This window comes from Chlamydomonas reinhardtii, chromosome 7 (assembly GCF_000002595.2).
Source record: "Chlamydomonas reinhardtii strain CC-503 cw92 mt+ chromosome 7, whole genome shotgun sequence".
Classification (NCBI taxonomy): domain Eukaryota; kingdom Viridiplantae; phylum Chlorophyta; class Chlorophyceae; order Chlamydomonadales; family Chlamydomonadaceae; genus Chlamydomonas; species Chlamydomonas reinhardtii.
Window position 1 is genome coordinate 2,040,721 of NC_057010.1, and position 17,857 is coordinate 2,058,577.

The 17,857-nt window shown below is 64.8% G+C and overlaps 2 protein-coding genes across 2 annotated transcripts; one reads left to right on the forward strand and one right to left on the reverse strand.

Annotated features, from left to right (window-relative positions):
* Positions 1-139: 139 nt before the first annotated feature.
* CHLRE_07g325700v5 (uncharacterized protein) lies at positions 140-7,175 on the reverse strand. Its single transcript, XM_043064040.1, has 13 exons — positions 7,075-7,175; positions 4,914-6,853; positions 4,332-4,676; positions 3,826-3,896; positions 3,385-3,562; positions 3,044-3,082; positions 2,564-2,638; positions 2,194-2,298; positions 1,893-1,973; positions 1,569-1,670; positions 1,258-1,344; positions 946-1,032; positions 140-458 (listed from the first exon to the last, which is right to left on the reverse strand). Exons 2-13 carry the CDS (start codon positions 6,585-6,587, stop codon positions 288-290), a joined length of 3,015 nt encoding a protein of 1,004 aa, XP_042922654.1. The 5' UTR covers positions 6,588-6,853; positions 7,075-7,175; the 3' UTR covers positions 140-287.
* A 150-nt stretch (positions 7,176-7,325) lies between these two features.
* CHLRE_07g325762v5 (uncharacterized protein) lies at positions 7,326-17,837 on the forward strand. The gene is made up of 23 exons (XM_043064087.1): positions 7,326-7,572; positions 7,697-7,787; positions 8,101-8,199; positions 8,669-8,728; positions 9,044-9,124; positions 9,520-9,588; positions 9,828-9,947; positions 10,273-10,470; positions 10,729-10,896; positions 11,446-11,616; positions 11,960-12,106; positions 12,336-12,431; positions 12,784-12,891; positions 13,038-13,094; positions 13,416-13,574; positions 13,858-13,986; positions 14,297-14,354; positions 14,664-14,809; positions 15,194-15,316; positions 15,663-15,758; positions 16,285-16,452; positions 16,680-16,757; positions 17,200-17,837. The coding sequence occupies exons 1-23, from the start codon at positions 7,562-7,564 to the stop codon at positions 17,275-17,277; spliced, it is 2,511 nt and encodes an 836-aa protein (XP_042922655.1). The 5' UTR covers positions 7,326-7,561; the 3' UTR covers positions 17,278-17,837.
* Positions 17,838-17,857: the final 20 nt, after the last annotated feature.

A 17,857-nucleotide genomic window follows, 5' to 3' on the forward strand; every position in this document is an offset into this window, starting at 1 on the left:
TCAGGGTTTAAAGGCAACAGAGCCTTGGAAGGGCCCCCCAACCGCGGCACGGTCTGCAGGAGAGCGCGACCCTCCCTCGGGCTGATGTGGGGACGGTGCACATACACACACCGGCTGCCCCTGCCGAGCCGCCGCGGTTTCACCATCTACCGCACTTCACACCGAGCATTCCCACTCCCTGCCCCTCTTTCCCCCCCTCTTCCTCCCTCCCTTCCCTCCCCTCCCCCCCCCCCGGTGCATCCTGCATTCCAAATATCCTTGCAAACCCCCACCCCCCACCCCCCTCCTCACTTGCGCGCTCGCTCGTCCCTGCTGCCCACGTAGTAGACGCAGCGCACGCCCGGCAGCCACTTGGTGAGCTCCGACTTCCAGTTGACCATGACGGCGTTGGGCACGATGATGAGGTGCGGCCCGAAGCAGTTCTTGCGCTCGATCAGGTAGGCGATGAGAGCCATCACCTGAGGTGGGGGGGGGAGGAGGATGGGAGGAGGGGCGGGGGGTTGCAAAGACGTTACAGACACGTGTAAGGGGGGTCACGTGGAGAGGGGCGAGGGTGTTGGGTGAAAGTTGAGGTGGTGGTGGTGGAGCTGGGGAGCGGCGGCAGCAGGAGGGCATAGGTCGAGGAGGTATGGTGGCGGTAGGATGTACGGAAGGATAAAAGGAGCATGGATGAGTTGCACGCCCAAACAACATACAGACACACACACACACATACACACACCGCCCCTCCCCCGCCCCGCCACCTCTGCCTGTGCTCCGCTTGTTTTCGTTGGTTTTGGTTTAGTTCGGGCTGGTGTTTACAACCCCCCGGGACTATTGTCGCGTGCCCCTCCGTTGTCAAGCATAGGCCACGCTCTCCTCCTCGCTCTATTGCATTGGGTTCGGTTTACTTTGGGCTGGTATTTACAACCCCCCCCCCCCCCGCGCGCCGCCCTCCCCCCCCACCTGCACGGTCTTGCCCAGCCCCATCTCGTCCGCCAGGATGCCGTTGAGGTTGTTGTTGTACAGCGACACCATCCAGCGCAGCCCGATCTGAGGAGGGGGAAGTAGTTGAGGTCGAGTGCGTTTTGAGGTGGGTAAGGGTGGTGTGGTGGCCGTATGGGCGGGAAAGCGGGCGGGTGTGGTGGTGGGCATCCCAGTGCGTGAAGGCAAGGCAGCTCAGCGAAGTACCGGAAGTCTGGGCGACACGCGGTGACTCCTGGACCGGCACGCACACGCACACACACGCACACGGCCCCCTGCCGCCGCCCCCCTCACCATCTGGTACTCGCGCAGGGTGGCCCCCGGCGGCGGCTGCAGCAGCTTGGGCATGCACACCTCCTCCTCCACCGTGTGGGCCAGCTCCTGCAGCCGGGTGTGTGTGGGGTGTGTGTGGGGTGTGTGTGGGAGGTGGGACGGGGGTAAGAAGCAGAAAGCGCGTTGGTGCGTGTGTAAGACAGCACAAAGCAAGGAAATACGCCACAGGACATACCGTGACCAAGAAACACCCCAGCTCGGTCATGTTTGTCACACGCGTGTCCCCGCCCCAGCTCCTCCTCCATCTCCCCGCCCACTGCCACCACACGCACCTGCAGGCGGCTCTGTGCGTCGCCCGACAGCATGCGGCTGCGGCGCAACAGGTCGCTCTCCGCCTTGAACTCGGCGGCGGCACGCTCGCCGATGGCGCGGATCTGTAGGGTGGAAAGGGGGCGTTAGGGCGTTGTGGTGGATATTAAAACAAGCGGGGGCAAAACACGCATCCATGGGCGACAGAAGGATGCTGTGGAAAGGTCTGTGCCGCTGTCTGGGGTGTCCGCAACGGCCCCCTGTGTGTGCCTCGACCGCATGCACCCACATCATCATCCCCAAACACAAACACCCACACACTGCCTGCCTGCCCTCCCGCCGCTCACCTCCTCCTCCGAGTGCCCCGCCCGCCGCGCCTCCTCCATGGCCTCGCGCACCACCAGCTCCGTCTGCTGGTTCACCTTGGCCTGAGGGAGGTGGGGGGTTGCATGCATGTTTGGAAAAGCGGCATAGGATGCACTGAAGAAGACTGCAGACGAAGTCGTTACGGGGGTGGGGTTCCAGGCATGACCAGTTCCACAACAATCCCCCTCCCCCTCCCCCACCTTGACTTGTCATGCGTCCTGATGGAAAGGTGAAACAAAACCGCCTCCCCCTCTGCCCCTGCACAGTCGCTATCCTGCTCACCATGGCCACCTTGTGCGCTAGCTTGTTGAGGTACTCCTCGGTCTCCGCCAGGAAGCGGCTGATCTCCTTGAAGTTGCCGTCCTGCACAGTGTCGCCCGCGGTGGCCTGGGAGGGCGATGATGACGGGGGAGGGAGGAGGGGGAGTTGCAAGGATTGGTACAGAGAAGTGTAGCGAAGTAGACAGCAGGTGTGGTGTTGCGCGTACCGGGGAGGGGAGATTGCGTTCACAGTTCAAGTTCATGTCGCGGATGTTAGTGGCACCGGATGATGTAAGCGCCGGACTCACAGCACACACATGCACACACACCCGCACGCCCCCCCCCAACACACACGCCCCCTCCCCCCCCCACACCCCCACCAATTCCCCCACCTGCTGCAGCAGCGCCTGGTATGCCTCCAGGTCGTTGGCCTTGAGCGCCTCCATACGCCGCTCGTGCTCGTCGTCCTGAGGAGGAGAGGGCGGGGGGGGGTCAGGAGCGGGGTGCCAGCCATGCCAGGTCAGGCTAAACCGAACAAATGCAATAGAGCGAGGAGGAGAGCGTGGCCTACGCGGGAGGGTCAGGAGGACGGTTCCTGCATACCAGGTTAGGTGAAGGCACTGGCTGGGGTTGAGGGGATGGCCCTCAGGCGCTGCAAAATGCCCGACCTGCCGACTTGCCGCAGCCTCCAGCAGTCTCAGCGGTCTGCTGTTTTCCCGGCCTCCCGCCGCGACCTCCACCGCGCGCCGCGGCGGACGAATGCCGTACAAAACGGTACACACACGCCCCCAGCTCTCCAAAACACGGCCCTCCCCCCCCGTACTTCGCTACACTTCTCTGTACCAATCCTTGCAACCCCCCCGAGGCCGCACCATGTTGCGATTGTGCGACCGGCGCCAGCGCTCGTGCACCTGCGGTGGCGGCGGCGGCGGCGGCAACAGCAACACACACATCGGCAGGAGTAACAGTTGTGGCACGTGAACCACCATTGCTGCGAAGGTCTCACCGCCACTGCCCTACCAGCCTGATGGCACGCACGAGATCCGCTTCCGACCAGTGATGCGCCTGCCTTCCTCACCAATCACCAATCACCAAACGCCTCAAAACCCCCAGCACGCCAACTCCAACCACAGCCCCTAACCCCAGCCCCCCCCAGCGCACCCCCACCAACCCAAGCCCCCCCTCCAGCCCCACACACGTCCCCCCTCCCCACCTTGAGCACGCCCTTGTTCCTCACGCTCCTCAGCGCGTTCATCTGGCTGGTGCTCTCCAGGATGACGTTGCGCCACTGCAGGCGGCACTCGCCCGCGCGGTGCGCCGCCTCCGCCTGCCGCCGCTGCACCAGCGCGTACGACAGCTGCGACTTGGTCAGGCTGGCGTCCTTGACGAACCTGCGTGTGTAGGGTTGTGGTGGTGGGTGGCCGGGTGGAGTTGTGTTCAACGTCCCATTCCAAATGAGACGTCAGAGACACAAGGACGCGTGACAAGATAACTATGGACAGCATTGGGGTGAGGGAAAGTGTGTGGTGTGGGACAAAACTGAAACGAGGGCCGGTTGTTGCAGCATGAACACCCGCACCCAGCCACACCCGCACCCGCACAGCCTCAGCCACCCGATCAGCCACACATACACAGCCCCCGCCCCCACACGCACTTCTTGTAGGGCTGCTCCTGCAGGTTCTTCAGCTCGTCCACGTCCCGCTCAATGGTGCCGCGCAGCTTCACCTGCGCAAGTGCGAGTGCGAGCACGAGGGTGTGCGTGGGTGCGCAGGCGAAGCGTGGGTGCATACGCGCGTGTCCTAATACAAGGCAGGTGTGGGCAGGGCAATGACGTGTGTTGCATGGGCGGTGTCGCAGCCGCAAGGGACAGCTCCCAATCCCCGCGTGGTCAGCAGGTTCAAGGGCTCCTCCTCGCTCTGCTGCGCACCCCACCCCCACATCCACCCCCAGGCTGGTTCTGAGTCTCGGTTTCTTTGGGAGTTGGAGTTTACCCCGCGCTCCTCCACACCCGCCCCTCCACACACACCCTTCCACACCCACCCCTCCACACCCGCCCCTCCAAACCCGCCCCTCCCAGCTCCCCTACCCCCCACATTACTCCCCCACATCCACCCCCTCACCCTCACCCCCGCCCCCCCCCGTCCACCGCCCCCCCCCCACCTGCAGGTCCAGCAGCCTGAGGCCGCGCAGCTCCGCCATCAGTGCGCCACGAGCCGCCCGCTGCGGCGCCTCCACCACCTCACCACCTCCCCCAGACCCCGCGGCCTCCGTGCCGCCCTCCGCCGCCGCGCCGCTCCCGCCCGCTGCCCCTGCCGCTGCAGCTCCGCCTCCTCCTCCCGCCGCTCCTGTCTTGGCGGGCGGCGGCGCGGGGCCCACGTCGAACCCGGGCACGAGTCGGTCCTTGGCTCGGAGCATCTCCATGATTTGCTGCATCCGGCGCTTGCGCTTGCGGATGAGCAGGCGGTGGTACTCGTTCGCCATGAGCTTGGTCACGTCCCACTGGACCTGTGGGGGCGGTTGGGAGGCGTTGGGAAGTGTTTGGAGGGTTGGGCGGTTGGGCAGCGCGGCGATTGGGTGGAATGGATAGGGTGCATCGTCAGCGCACTACCGCCGCCGCTGCTATTCCACGAGCCATATGCCCTTATGCCCCGATGTCCACATGCTAACTCTTCGCACGCAGGCGCGCAACAATCAAGAAAACCTCTCAACATGACCACCCCCTAGCCCCAAGGCCCCCCCCACCTGCGTTCCGGTGTTGTCCACGCTGTTCGCCGCCGCCTGCGAGGCCTGTATGGCGGCGGCGTTGGCGGCGGCCTGCACAGCCGCCATGGCCTGCTCCGTCGTCTGCCCCGCCGCCAGCGCCGCCGCCAGCGCGCTCTGCGCCGCCGCCGTCGCCGCCGCCTGCACCACCGCCGGCGACACCTCCACCTCCGGCGGGTGCTGCGTCGTCACCAGCGGCCCCTCGTAGCGGTGAACCTCCTTGGCGTCCTTGGGAGCCTCCAGCGGCGGCAAGATGACGGCGGCGGCGGCGGGCGCCGCCGGTGCCGCCGCCGCGGCGCGGCCCGCCGCCGCCTGCACCGCCGCCGCGGCGGCGGCCGCCGCCGTGGCCTGCTGCGTGAGCGCCGCCACCGTTGGCATGGGCGTGGGCGTGGGCGTGGCGGCTTTGATGGCGGCGCTGGCGGCGTTGGCGACAAGCTTGTTGTGTGCCGCCATAAGGTTTTTGGCGGCGGCCATTGCCAGCGGCGGGGGGTAGCAGTTGGCGAGCGTGGTGGGCCAGGTGGGGTCGGCGGCGACGGGGCCCTTCTTCAGGGCCTTGAAAGCCATGATTTGGGCTTTCAGGACCGCCAACTGGTTTTCAGTGAAGCCCATGGAGACCGGCGCGGGCGTGGGCGTGGTGGAGGGCGGCCGCGCCGCCGGTGTGCCCGGGTGCGCGTGCGGCGTGGTGGATGGGTGGGAGGCGCCGGCGGCGTGCGCGGCGGCCGCGTTGGCAGCGTGCATGGGTTGCGGGTGGTGCATGACAGTCGACCGCTGTGCCGCGGCTGCAGCCGCCGCCGCCGCGTGCTGCTGCTGTTGTTGTTGCTGCTGTTGCTGCATCATCCGCGCTTGGGCCTGCGCCTGCGCTTGTGCCTGCGCTTGCGCTTGCGCTTGCGCCTGCATTTGCATCTGCGCCTGCGCCTGTGCTTGCGCCTGCATTTGCATCTGCGCCTGCGCTTGCGCCTGCATTTGTGCCTGCACTTGCGCCTGTGCTTGTGCCTGCGCTTGCGCCTGCATATGCGCCTGCACTTGTGCTTGCGCCTGCATTTGCGCCTGCGCCTGCATTTGCTGCATGTTGAAGGCCTGCTGCTGCTGCTGCTGTTGCCCCATAGGCCCAGGCGCCATGCCCATCGACGGGCCCGGTGCCATCATCGAGTTGGGCTCCTGTTTCATTCCCGGAAAGCCAGTGGGCGCCATGGGACTCGCTTCCTGCTTCACGCCCGCATAGCCGGCCCCAGGTTGCCCGTATTGCTGCGGCTGTGACGGCGCCCCCGGGTACGACATTTGCTGTTGCTGCTGCTGCTGCTGCTGCGGCGGCCCCGGCACCATCTGAGGCGCGTGGTGCATGGGCTGTTGCTGCTGTTGCTGCGGCTGCTGCATCCCTGGGTAGGCCCCCGGCTGCATCTGCATGGGTGCACCGTATGCACCCGGCTGCATGGAGGGCTGCATGGAGGGCTGCATGGAGGGCTGCATGGGCTGTTGCTGCTGCATGCCCGGATAGCCGCCCGGCTGCATCTGCATCTGCATGGGCTGCTGCATGGGCTGCTGCGGTTGCTGCTGGATGTAGCCCGGCTGCATGGGGTTCTGCGGCTGCTGCGGCTGCTGACCGTACTGCGGCTGCTGCCCGTACTGCGGCGGCTGCCCGTAACCGTATCCCTGCATGGTGGCTGTAGCAGTCCGCTACTGCTGCTGTATTGGGGCGCGGGAGGGGGTGCCGCCGCGGTCGCTGGCACCGAGGTTGCGGCGCCGCTCAGGCGCCACGCGGCGGCGGCACGCTCCGGCCTCGGCTCCGCCTAGGCGTGGTGCGGCCGCTAGCGGCGCGTCATGGCGGCGGGGGCTAGGCCGAGAGGGCAGCCACCCAGGCTGTGCGTGAGTGCCCGCCGAGTGCTGTCCTGGTGGCCGGGTGCGGAGAGCTCCGAGCCGCTGAACTGTGCACCAGCGGCATTGCACGGGCGTGTCAGATGCGTCGGTCGGCGTCAAGGCAACGCGCAGGCGGGCGTGCCCCCACACCAATGCCTTCTAAACTACTTAAAGTGCCTATGCGAGTTTTACGGTCTCTGCAGCCCACACACAGCTGCCGAGAAAGCAAATCAATGGGGATCTTCCCGTGGCAAGCTCGCTGGCAGCATTGAATGTCATCATTTCAAACCTGTAATGTGTCCAGGCCGCTCGCCAAGCTCCCGCCTCGCTGCTGGCCCGTCTCCAACTTGAGTCGGCAAAGTCGTCACTGCTTGCCTCCTAACGAAGCACTAGTATTCTAATTGTCTGTCAGTGGTAGTGCAGAAGTGGTTGTTATGCTCAGTTAAGGCGGTTGAGCGAGTTTCGTGCTGCATGAGCGGGTTTTGCGATTTCCCATGTTGGTTTCCACACTCACGGCGTATGTATTGCTCAGTCCAAGACGATACGGAATTTGCATCAACGCTTTGTGACATAGCCCCGCAACTAGAAGGAACTGCCAGGGTCGTGGGGCAAGGTCGCGGACAGGCTCTTCGATGTGGAGCAAAAAACTGAGCTCTACCTGTGAAACATAAGCAACTACTAGGAACAGTCTAAATAAGAAGGGGCCGCTGGCCCCGCGTCACCGCTTTCAGGAGCAGCTTGTTTCTATAGGCGCCTGCTGACCCGGAGCGGACAAGATGGCGAACGTGTACGTGCTTTACTCATATAAGCGCATCCATGATGGTACTAGGCGTGGGAGACCGCTGTAAAAGCTCAATGGCGATCACATGTCGACCAAAGAACCGACCGTGTTTGTCACCTTGCCCGCGCAGCACATACGACATTATGTGGCGGGAGGCCATGATGGAGCTGCTCGATCAGCTGGAGGCGGAAAACCCTGAGGACCCGGCGCTGGCGCCCAAGGTGCGACGGGGGAGGGGTAGTGGCACGCGTGTGCTCGCTCGGGGTGCGGTGGCTTGCATGTCACGATCAACACACTCCCTGACAAGTGCCCATGACCCTCTGAGTTCTACTGGACGCAACGGGATTCGCCTCTTGCCCGAAGTTAAGAGGGCAGCCAAGCGGACGGGAGCCTGGCATGCACACACCTGCCACCGGGTCGCTGAGGCAGCACGCAACCCCGCTCCCCGCCTGCACAAACAAACACCGTGCGCCACGCCCACCCCTCTCCTGTCCCCCCGCCGCCTGGCCCCGCTGCCCCGACCCACATCGCCAGGACCTATCGGAGTGGGCGTGCATCTACATCAAGTACCTGCAGATTATGCGAAAGCTGGAGACGGCGTACGACCAAATGGTGCACCCGCAGAAGCGCCAGGTGCGAGCGCCGCGGTCGACCTGGCCGTGCCGTGCTGGCCGTGCTGTGACAGCCGTGGGTTCACGGGAGACCAGAAAGCAGAACGTGCTGGCCTCGGGCGTCCTGAACGGGTGTTAACCATGGCTTGGCCGTGGGTCGGTGTTACGGCAGGTGGCCAGGCGTGGCATGGCAGTTGCTCGGGCGGGGGAGGGAGGGCTTCCATGCATGATTAGTTAAGACGAGATGGTGAGGGCGGCGGCTTACCGGGTCGTGGGGCGGGGCCGGGCGGCGGAGGGTCATGTCATTATGTGTGTGTGGGTGCCAGGGCGAGTTGCGCGGCAGGAGGCCCCGAGGACAACATAGTGCGTTGCGGTGTGCAGCTGTCACCCGTCCTCCCCCAATACTCTTGTGCTGTTCCTCCACCTCCCGAATGTGTTGTTGCCGACCCCCGCTCCTGCTCCTGTTGCTGCCCCCCTCCTGCTCCTCGCAGGACATGCGGAAAGCGCTGGAGGCGTGCATAGGCCGCATGCTAGAAATCCGGCACTGGATGGTGCGGGGGGCGGCGGGGCTGGGGGGCTGCGGGCGGCTGGGGGGCTGCGGGGGGCTGCGCCGCACCTGCATATGCACAGGGGCGCTTGGCAGGGTGCTTGGCTTGGCAGGGCGCTTGGCTTGGCAAGGTGCTTTGCAGGGCGCTTGGCGGGGGTGGTGCGGATGAATCACGAGTGGGGGGGGGGGGAGAAAGGGTGGGGGTGGCTGGGGCACACCGCGCGGCAGGGCGGGCCCTGTTGCGGCGGGTCACAGGCCGGCAAGTCGGAGTCTCCATGAACCCGTTTTGTCCCGCCACCCCTTTCCCCACCTGCCTCAGGTCAAGCTGAACCGCGGCCTGGACTTCATCAACCTGGACGACATCCTGGTGGACCTCAAGCTGGGACCGGAGGTGCTGGAGGTGAGCGCAGGAGCAGCAGGAGGAGGGGGCAGGAGCAGGAGAAGGCAGGAGGAGGGGAGGAGCAGGAGGAGGGGAGGAGCAGCAGCCCATGCAGGGCGGGGCGATTTGCTTTAAAGGCTTGGGGCTGTGGGGAGGGGAGGGGGACGGTCCGGTCCAGGCGGCGCGCAGGGCCAGGCTGTGGGGCTTGGCGCCGTAGTCGTTGGAGGGATTGAGGGCGGGAGGAAGGGAGGAGCGGGGCGCCCTCGGAATATGGCCGCGTCTTTTGCATGCTATTGTGCAAAGCATGCCGTGCTGCGCCTACGCAGGTTCCTCCTCCAGCCCCTCCCCGGCCCCCCTGCTGTCCCGCCTTGTTGTCGCCCTCCCCCGCAACCCCTCAACCCCTCAACCCCTCTCAGGTGCCTGTGCCCAAGTACTTCATTGAGGACCGCGCCAAGGAGCTGGACGACCGGGACAAGTTCCTGGAGGTGAGCGGGGGCAGGGGCCAGGGGCCAGGGGGGAGTGGTGTCCTGGTGCAGCCTGGATGGCTACTTTCGAGAAGAGTTGTCAGGGACTGTGTGTGTATGTGTGTGTATGTGTGTGTATGTGTGTGTCCATGTTGCCACCACCTCTCACTCCTGCCAGCACCCGATCAAACCTCTCGCACTCACCGCCCATACAAACCAACCCCCACCCACCCCACACACCCACGCACCCCCCCCCCCAGGCGCTGATTGAGAAGTACAACGTCAAGGGGCCGGCCGCCAGCCCCATCATCCGCATCGGGGCGCCGCTGGGCGAGGACGAGGCCATCCTCATGATCCAGAAGAACGAGCGGGGGCGGCAGGTGTGGGCGGGGGTCGCGACAGAAGGGGTTGCCAGGATGGGGTTTGGGGTTCTGGGGCTACTCAGGGGCTAAGCACTCGGGGACTCGGGGTCCACGCACACACCCAAACACACACACACACACACACACACACACACACACACACACACACACACACACACACACACGCACACACAAACTCTGCATCGCATACACTGTCCTAAGCATAGTTTTCCTTGTGCTCTACAACACACACACACACACACACACACACACACACACAAACACACAAACACGCGCTGCGAGTTCCATCCCTCACGCTCACTGAAACGCCACATGCCCACAGGCCCGGGAGCGCGCCCGGCTGGCCGCCATCACCAAGCGTCAGCGGCAGATCGAGGACCGGCGCGTTCGGCTGGGCGTGACGCTGAGTCACGAGGAGGCGGCGCGCAAGATCCAGGCCGCCATCCGCGGCTTCCTGTGGCGGCGCCGCATCAAGAAGGAGGCGGACAAGGAGCTCATGTTCATTGGCATGAAGCCCAAGGTGCGGGTGGCTGGGCGCAGGAGGAGGAGGGGTTGAGGGTATAGTTTGTTCCAATCCCAAAGAAAGCGGGGGAGGGAACGAGGAGGAGGAGGGGAACGTTGTTTTCACCATTCTTGGTGAGAAAGCAGCAGCACGAGGCGCAGGACGAGACAAGGGGCCTCCAGGCAGTGGGTGGTTTTGCAATGCTGGCCTGACCTAGTATCCCGTTCCTCATGTTCTCAACCTTCTCCCCCTCCCATCCGCTCCCTCCCCCGCCAGCCGCGCGACCCCAAGCGCGACCCCCAGATGGGCGAGGCCAAGAACCTGATGCGGCGCAAGCGCGTGCAGCTGGAGCACGGCCGCGAGTACGACGAGGCCATTGTGAACCTCAAGGGCAAGGTCCGCGAGCTGGAGGGGCAGGACATGCGAGAGACCATCCAGGACAAGGTGAGAGAGGGGGGCGGTTATGTGCCCGAGCCCGTTGAGAAAGTCCCATGAATGTCAGGAAGCCCACCCAGCCACGCACATGCAAAACTGGCGCGCCAGTTGTAACCGTCAATCTCGTTCTCGTGTTGTCGTGGGGGTAGGCCGTTCACGGAGAACGGAGTGACTAAACCACAAGTTTGACGTGCCGACTGGGGAGGGGGAGAGCGGAAGCGGTGAGCAGAGTGTCGGTGAAGTGGGGAGTTGAATGGGGCAGCTAGGCGTTGGGGCGGCTGGGGCAGATGCGGGAGGGGAGCGGGTGCCTGTACTAGCCCCCGCTGGGGTTGCAGCCCATGCGGCCCTGCCCTGCCATGGTTCCTACGAGCCACACAGCAGTAGCCAGCCCGCTGGCCGGCTCTTTGCGCTGATCTGCCACCCCCCCGTCTTTCCTTAGCACCACGCCACTACTCCTGCTCATGTTGCTCCCGCTCACTCTCACCACACCCACCCTCCCCCACACACACTTACACACACTCATATTTTGTTGTTTTTCAAACACACTCATTTCCTCAGGTGAACGCCTGGTTTGTTGAGAAGCGCAACCCCGACACGGGCGAGTACCCCGACTTCCCCGACCCCGACGACGGCGGCAGCAGGGCCATCCTCAACCCGCCGCCGCCCAGCCTGGCCAGCCTGCTGGAGGACGCGGCGGGGGACGGCAAGGGCAAGGGCAAGGACGGCAAGGTGCGTGGTCGCTGTGTGTGTTTGGGGAGCGGGGGCGTGGAGTGGTTGGGTGGGTGGGTGGGTGGGTGGTGGGCACGCAGGGGGCCACAGCTTCCGTGTGCAGCAGGGGAGTGGGCGGTGCAGATGCGTCGCACCTTGACGCGAGGTCGTTAGGGGCGATTGTGGGGGCCATACGCGGTGGCGCTTGGCGGTGTGTGGACCCTACCAGGCAGCCCAGCCTCCTGTGGCTTACGCCGCATTGACCACATATGCACACATGCGTTGACCACATATGCACACGTGCATTTACCACATGCTCGCGTGCATTACCACACATGCTCACATGCACTTTTCGCGCGACCAGGGCGACGCCAAGAAGGACGCCAAGAAGGACCCCAAGAAGGACAAGAAGGGCGGCGGCGACGAGCCGCAGGCGGAGGAGCAGAAGATCGGCGCGGTGTTCATTCCGGCCATTGAGGCCGCCGTGCAGGAGTTCGTGGCCAAGTGGCAGGTGGGAGCGCGCGTGTGGGGCGCGGGGAGAGTTGTTGTTACCATTCGCAGTAAGATACTAAGAAACACGATCGTGATGAGGCGTGTGGGGTGCTGTGGTTACTGGTGCCTGCGAGGCGTTCTGAGGCCACTTGCCGCCGTTGCAGGCCTTGATGGCTTCCAGCAGCCGAAAGGCCACACGCTAAACCAACCAAACCAACCAACCCACAAAACCAAAACCGCCCTCACAGGACCGTGACGAGGCTGACAACTTCCACCAGAAGTACGACGCCGAACTGGTCAAGGACGAGCTGCGGCCCATCGTGTTCGAGGAGATCCGCCTGCAGGTGCGCGTGTGTGTGTGTGGGAGGGGGCGGGGTAGCCATCATGTTTTGGGTTTGTGACGAGGTGGCAGCAGCGGTTAGCAGCATTCCATCAATCTGCCCTTAGGTGCTCGTGCTTCAGCTTGCATGCCACTTTCTGCCCTGGCTAGCACCTGCGCACCAACCATCCCTGCCACTGCCACTGCTATTGCTACTGCCGCGCAATCTCCCCACCCCCGCCTCTCTCCCCCAACCGGTTTGGCTGCCAAACGCGTACCCCAGCCCATCCCAACTGCACTTCCTAGCTACTCATGACTGTAACCCATCCGCCCCTCCAACCCCAACCCCAACCCCAACCCGCCCTCCCCGCAAACAGGTGGACGGCGAGATGCGTGTGCTTCTGCAGAACCTCAAGGACCTGGTGGAGGCGGAGCGGGCCGCCAAGCTGGGCAAGAAGGGCAAGAAGAAAAAGGGCAAGAAGAAGGTGGGCGCGGCTGACGGGTTGATGAGTCAAGACGGACAGGGCTCGGCAGGGCCCGTTGGGGGGGGAGTGGAGGAAGCTGGAGTGGGCGGACGTGCCCGCCTGACCCTGACATGCCGGTTCGTGTGCCTGTGTTGCAAACCCCGCAGGGCAAGAAGAAGGGCAAGAAGGACAAGAAGAAGGGCAAGAAGAAGAAGGACCCCACGGTGAGGCCCACACGCCGGGGATGCGCCGACCCACAAACACAGCCCCGCCGCGCATCTCATCATTGCCGCGCACCCCGCAAACCCTCTATAGCATAGTCCAGTCACCTACCGCCGCCCCCCTGCTGTACCACTGCACAACTGGCTACAACTTCCTGAACTGATCACGACTGCTATCCCCCTCTCCACCCCCTCTTCCCCACCCCCTGGACGTCGGCACTTCCTTGTTTGATACACACCGTTCACATGAATGGCTACACCCCCTGCTTCTTCTCAATCAATCATGAATGTGACCCCTTCTCCCTCTCTCCCCCATTTCACCAGGCCGACCGCTCCATCGAGTCGCTGTTCGCCGAGCTGGTGTCCAACGGCATCCTGCAGCAGTGCCCGCACGTGCACGTGCGCGACTACCTGGGCTCCAGCTCCTTCATGGCCGCCACACTGGAGAAGGCCAACATCATACCCGACCCCTCCATGGCGCAGGTGGGCGGCAGGGCGGAAGGCGGAGGGAGGGGGAGGGGAGGGCTGAGGGGAGGGGAGGGGACACTGGCTGGCAATGGCACCGGGCTTAGTGGGAGTATTGATTGGAGTGCTGTCAGTATGAGCCCCACAATGCACACCGCCCTCCCAGACCCTACCATGTGACTTACCTACACACACGCTACCCACACGCTACCCACACACGCACGCTCTGTCGCTGTTGCTGCTCTCCGCACCCACCCACCCACCCACCCACCCACCCACCCACCCACCCACCCGCCCACAGGTCCGCCAGGCCCTGACCGAGTACGCCATCCTGCCGCTGGGCAGCCAGTTCATCCACGAGCGGGCGCCCCACACCAAGAGCCTGCTGCTGTACGGCGCCGAGAAGACCGGCAAGACGCTCATGGCGCAGGTGGGAGGGCGCGGCGGCGCGCGCGCGTGTGTGTGTGTGTGTATATGTGTGTGTATGTGTGTGTGTGTGTGTGTGTGTGTGTGTGTGTGTGTGTCAGGGGAAACGAATCCACGCATTAATTCGTGAGTGTGCGCGATGGAGGCAGCCCGAAACAGGTGACGCAATCCGACCTGTGTGCCTGGCTGGCCCCGCCTGCACCTTTGCACGGCTGCACCGCGCATTCAGCGCTCTCGCCTCACTCCACACATCACGCCCCCGCTCTCCCCGCCCTTCCACTCCCCCCTGCCACCGCTCTTGGCCCCGCCCGCAGTCCATCGCCAACCTCAGCGGCTCCAACTTTTTCGACATCTCGCCCCGCAATACGGACGGTGGGTGCAGCAGCCGGTGCTGGTGGGCTGGTGCTGGTGCTGGTGCTATTGCCAGTACCGGTGTCGGTACCGGTGCCGCCGTGCCGGTGGGCTGGTGCTAGTGCCGGTGGGCTGGTGCTGGTGCCGGTGGGCTGGTGCTGGTGCCGGTGCTAGCGGGTGCTGCTGCGGGTCAGAGCGGGCGAGCTCATACCAATTACACAGGCGAGGAGAAACATGACCAAGCCTTTATCATGACCACCAGTTGCCGAGTCACTTGCTCCAATGCTATCCTAAATTCACATCGTCATTCAAACCCTCACATCCTCACAGGCAAGTACCCCGGCAAGAACGTGGGCATGATGGTTCACATGGTGTTCAAGGTGGCCCGCACCATGGCGCCCTCCGTCGTCTACATCGACGAGGCCGAGAAGGTTTTCCTCACAGACAAGAAGAAGCTCAAGGAGTTTGGAAGCCAGGCAAGCGGGCGCGGGAGTGGTGCGGGTTGGGGTGGTGGTGGTGGTGGTGGCGGGAGCGGCGGTGCGGAAGCGGAGATGGGACGGGTGGGTGGTGGAAGAAGAGTGTGGTGGGAAGGTGGGAGGGAGGGAGGGAGGGAGGGAGGGTTATGTGCCCGAGCCCGATGAAAGGAGGGCGACGGTGATGGCTAGGTCCCGCGCTGTGTCGCCGCCGCCACTCTGGTAAGCGTCGCGGCCATGCCTTCCTTCTTCCGGCACCTGCGAATCTGTCCACGTGATAGATGCCCCTGGTTTCCACACCCCATATTCACATACAGCACATCCACCTGCTCACTCGCCCGCGCTCTGCCCTCCGCTCCCAATGCGCACCCACACATACACCCGCAGGAGCCCTTCAGCCGCATCAAGAAGGAGCTGCTGAAGGAGGCCAAGACGCTGGCGCCCGGCGAGCGCGTGCTGGTGCTGGGAAACAGCCGGGAGCCATACCTGTGCGCCAAGAAGGACGAGAAGGTGTGTTTGGGGGGAATGGGGGTGCATTCATGAAGTGGGTGGGGGCTTTTGTAGATACCAGCCCACTCAAACAAACCAAGCTAGAGGGGCAGGAGGTCAGGGGGCTGGGGTTTTGGAAAGAGCGGGGCAGGCAGCGGGTGGCGGGGGCTTGGGGTGGCAATACGGCAGGCTGGCAGGTGTGCGTGCAGAAGCCGCACCGTGCCTCAGACACAGCAACGCACACAAGTTGCCCGACATATTCTCCGACGCAGCCCACGCCGCCACATTCCCCTCCCCACATCGCATCACCACACCATACCGTATTGTGTGCCATCGCGCTCCTCCCCATCCCCTTGCATACGCACAGGCGTTCATGGGCTTCTGGTCCAAGCACGTGTTTATGCCGCTGCCCGACTACGCCTCGCGCCGCATCGTGTGGCCCGGCCTCTTCGAGCGGCACCAGGTGCGGCTGGGGCGGGGGCGGGGCCGGGGGCGGGGGCGGGGGCGGGGGCGGGGGCTGGGGCTGGGGCTGGGGCGGGGGCGCGGGCGGGGGCTGGGGCGGGGGCGGGGGCGGGGGCGGGGGCGGGGGCGGGGGCGGGGGCGGGGGCGGGGGCGGGGGCGGGGGCCGTGGGGGCGGGGGCGGGGGCGGGGGCGGGGGCGGGGGCGGGGGCGGGGGCTGGCGCGGGGGCGGGGGCTGGGGCGGGGGCGGGGGCGGGGGCCGTGGGGGCTAGCCAACTGGTGGCGCAGAGGGGTGTGTGAGAGCGCCGCAGCTCTAGGGCCTGCGCCCTCGCCCCCATCACTCTGTCAAGCTCCTCCTTTCGCCCCGTCCCGCCCCCTCTATTTGTGCCGCGCAACTCCCGTCCCCTAAACCTTGCAACCCCACGCAGTACCTGGCGTTCCATTCCATCTCCCCAACTCCCCTCCTCTCCCTTCAATTCACTTCTTGCTTGGCCATGAATACCCACCCCATCCCACCCATCAACCCCCAGGGCCGGCTGACGTACGAGTTCGATCTGTCCACGCTGGCGCACATCAGCGACGGCTACTCCGCCGGCCAGCTGGACATGGCCGTACACAGCCTGCTCACCAAGCGCCGCATCGAGCGCCTGCGCGCCGCGCCCGTGGACATCCCCGAGATACTGCAGTGGCTGTGCAAGGTGTGGCGGAGGGGATGGGGTGTGGAGGGGAGGGTGTGCATGGCTGGCTGCAAGGCTGCGGGGTGCGGGGAGGGCCCCGAACACACACTGCATCTGTTACAGCCGCAAAACAGCCCTCGCCCTCGGTCACCTCACCATTTTCCCCACCCTGTCACCAACACCGCCCTCACCGCCCCACCACCAACACCGCCCTCACCGCCTCCCCCCATCTCCCCCCGCACGCCCAGGTGGAGCCGGTGAGTCGCGAGGTGGACGAGGCGCTGCGCAAGTTCATGGACAAAACGCCCGCCATGGCAGTGCTCAAGGTGTGGGTGTGTGTGTGTGTGTGTGTGGGTGGGTGGGTGGGTGGGTGGGTGGGTGGGTGGGTGGGTGGGTGGGTGGGTGGGTGGGTGGGTGGGTGGGTGGGTGGGTGGGTGGGTGGGTGTGGGCGGGGGACAGGAGCGGAGATGGGGGCGGGGCCGCGGGGGCGAGGGTGGGAGCATGGGCGGGAAGGGAAGTGAGAGCGTGTGGAATGGGACTGCGGCCTGCGCGGTGCCGCGTTCCGGAGACCCATCCGCAGTTGTTCGCGGTTGTTCGCAACACACGGATAGGGTTTGGCGTCGTCGTTGCAACGCCACAGCCTGCACCTGTACATGGCCTGCCCGCTGGTGGGTTGTTCGCTGCCTGCTGCTAGCAGCTGCTTGCTGACACGGCGCCCGCTCCTGGTTGTGTGTGTGTGTGTTTTGTCTTGGCCCCCTTCCTGTGCAGGGCGGCGGCAAGCCCGGCACGGCTGGCAGCAAGCCCGGCACGGCGGACAAGAAGAAGAAGGGTGGCAAGAAGAAGTGAGCGAGGCACGTAGACGATGAGGAAGAGGTGTGGGCAGAGGCGCCAGAGGAGGAGGGAGATTTGGTGTTCGGGGATGGTGGATGCCGGTGTGTTTGGGGAGGCGGCTGCTCTCTGTGTAAGGGCAAGTCAGGGCTGTGAGTGGCCATGTGGGGATGTGTGTCATTGTTGTGATGGAAGCAGGTCCGCGTGCGCGGTCTGGTGTAGTCAGCCCGCGTGCCGACTGGGGCGGTGGTGAGCTGGATTGGGTGGGGCGTGCGGCGTGCGACGTGGGGCGTGCAACAGCGTTGAAGCTAGACAGTGGAACAACTGTGTGTGCACTGTACATGTGTAACTGCAGGAGTTTGTGCAGTGATTGGTCGTGCGGCGCGTGAGGTAACTGTATGCGTGTGTTTGGTGGAGGGGGAGGTGTCCCGCAGCATGGATGTGTCAATATTGGGCTGGTGGACAGGACCTGCGGGTGTGTGCGAGCTTGCGGATAAGCCAGCAGAGTGAAGCTCTGCGCCACTTCGGGAGAGCTTTGTGAGGCCGTGGATCTTATGTACATGTAACAACTCCAAATGCCTTTACATGTCGAAGTATG

Coding starts and splice junctions, on each gene's coding strand:
- CHLRE_07g325762v5 (XM_043064087.1), top strand. Junction 10,471..10,728: donor TCATTGGCATGAAGCCCAAG/GTGCGGGTGGCT, acceptor CTCCCCCGCCAG/CCGCGCGACCCCAAGCGCGA. Junction 15,759..16,284: donor GCCTCTTCGAGCGGCACCAG/GTGCGGCTGGGG, acceptor ATCAACCCCCAG/GGCCGGCTGACGTACGAGTT.
- CHLRE_07g325700v5 (XM_043064040.1), bottom strand. CDS start 6,587: ATGCAGGGATACGGTTACGGGCAGCCGCCGCAGTACGGGCAGCAGCCG. Junction 2,639..3,043: donor GGTCGCACAATCGCAACATG/GTGCGGCCTCGG, acceptor TCTCCTCCTCAG/GACGACGAGCACGAGCGGCG. Junction 1,671..1,892: donor CGGGGCACTCGGAGGAGGAG/GTGAGCGGCGGG, acceptor TCCACCCTACAG/ATCCGCGCCATCGGCGAGCG.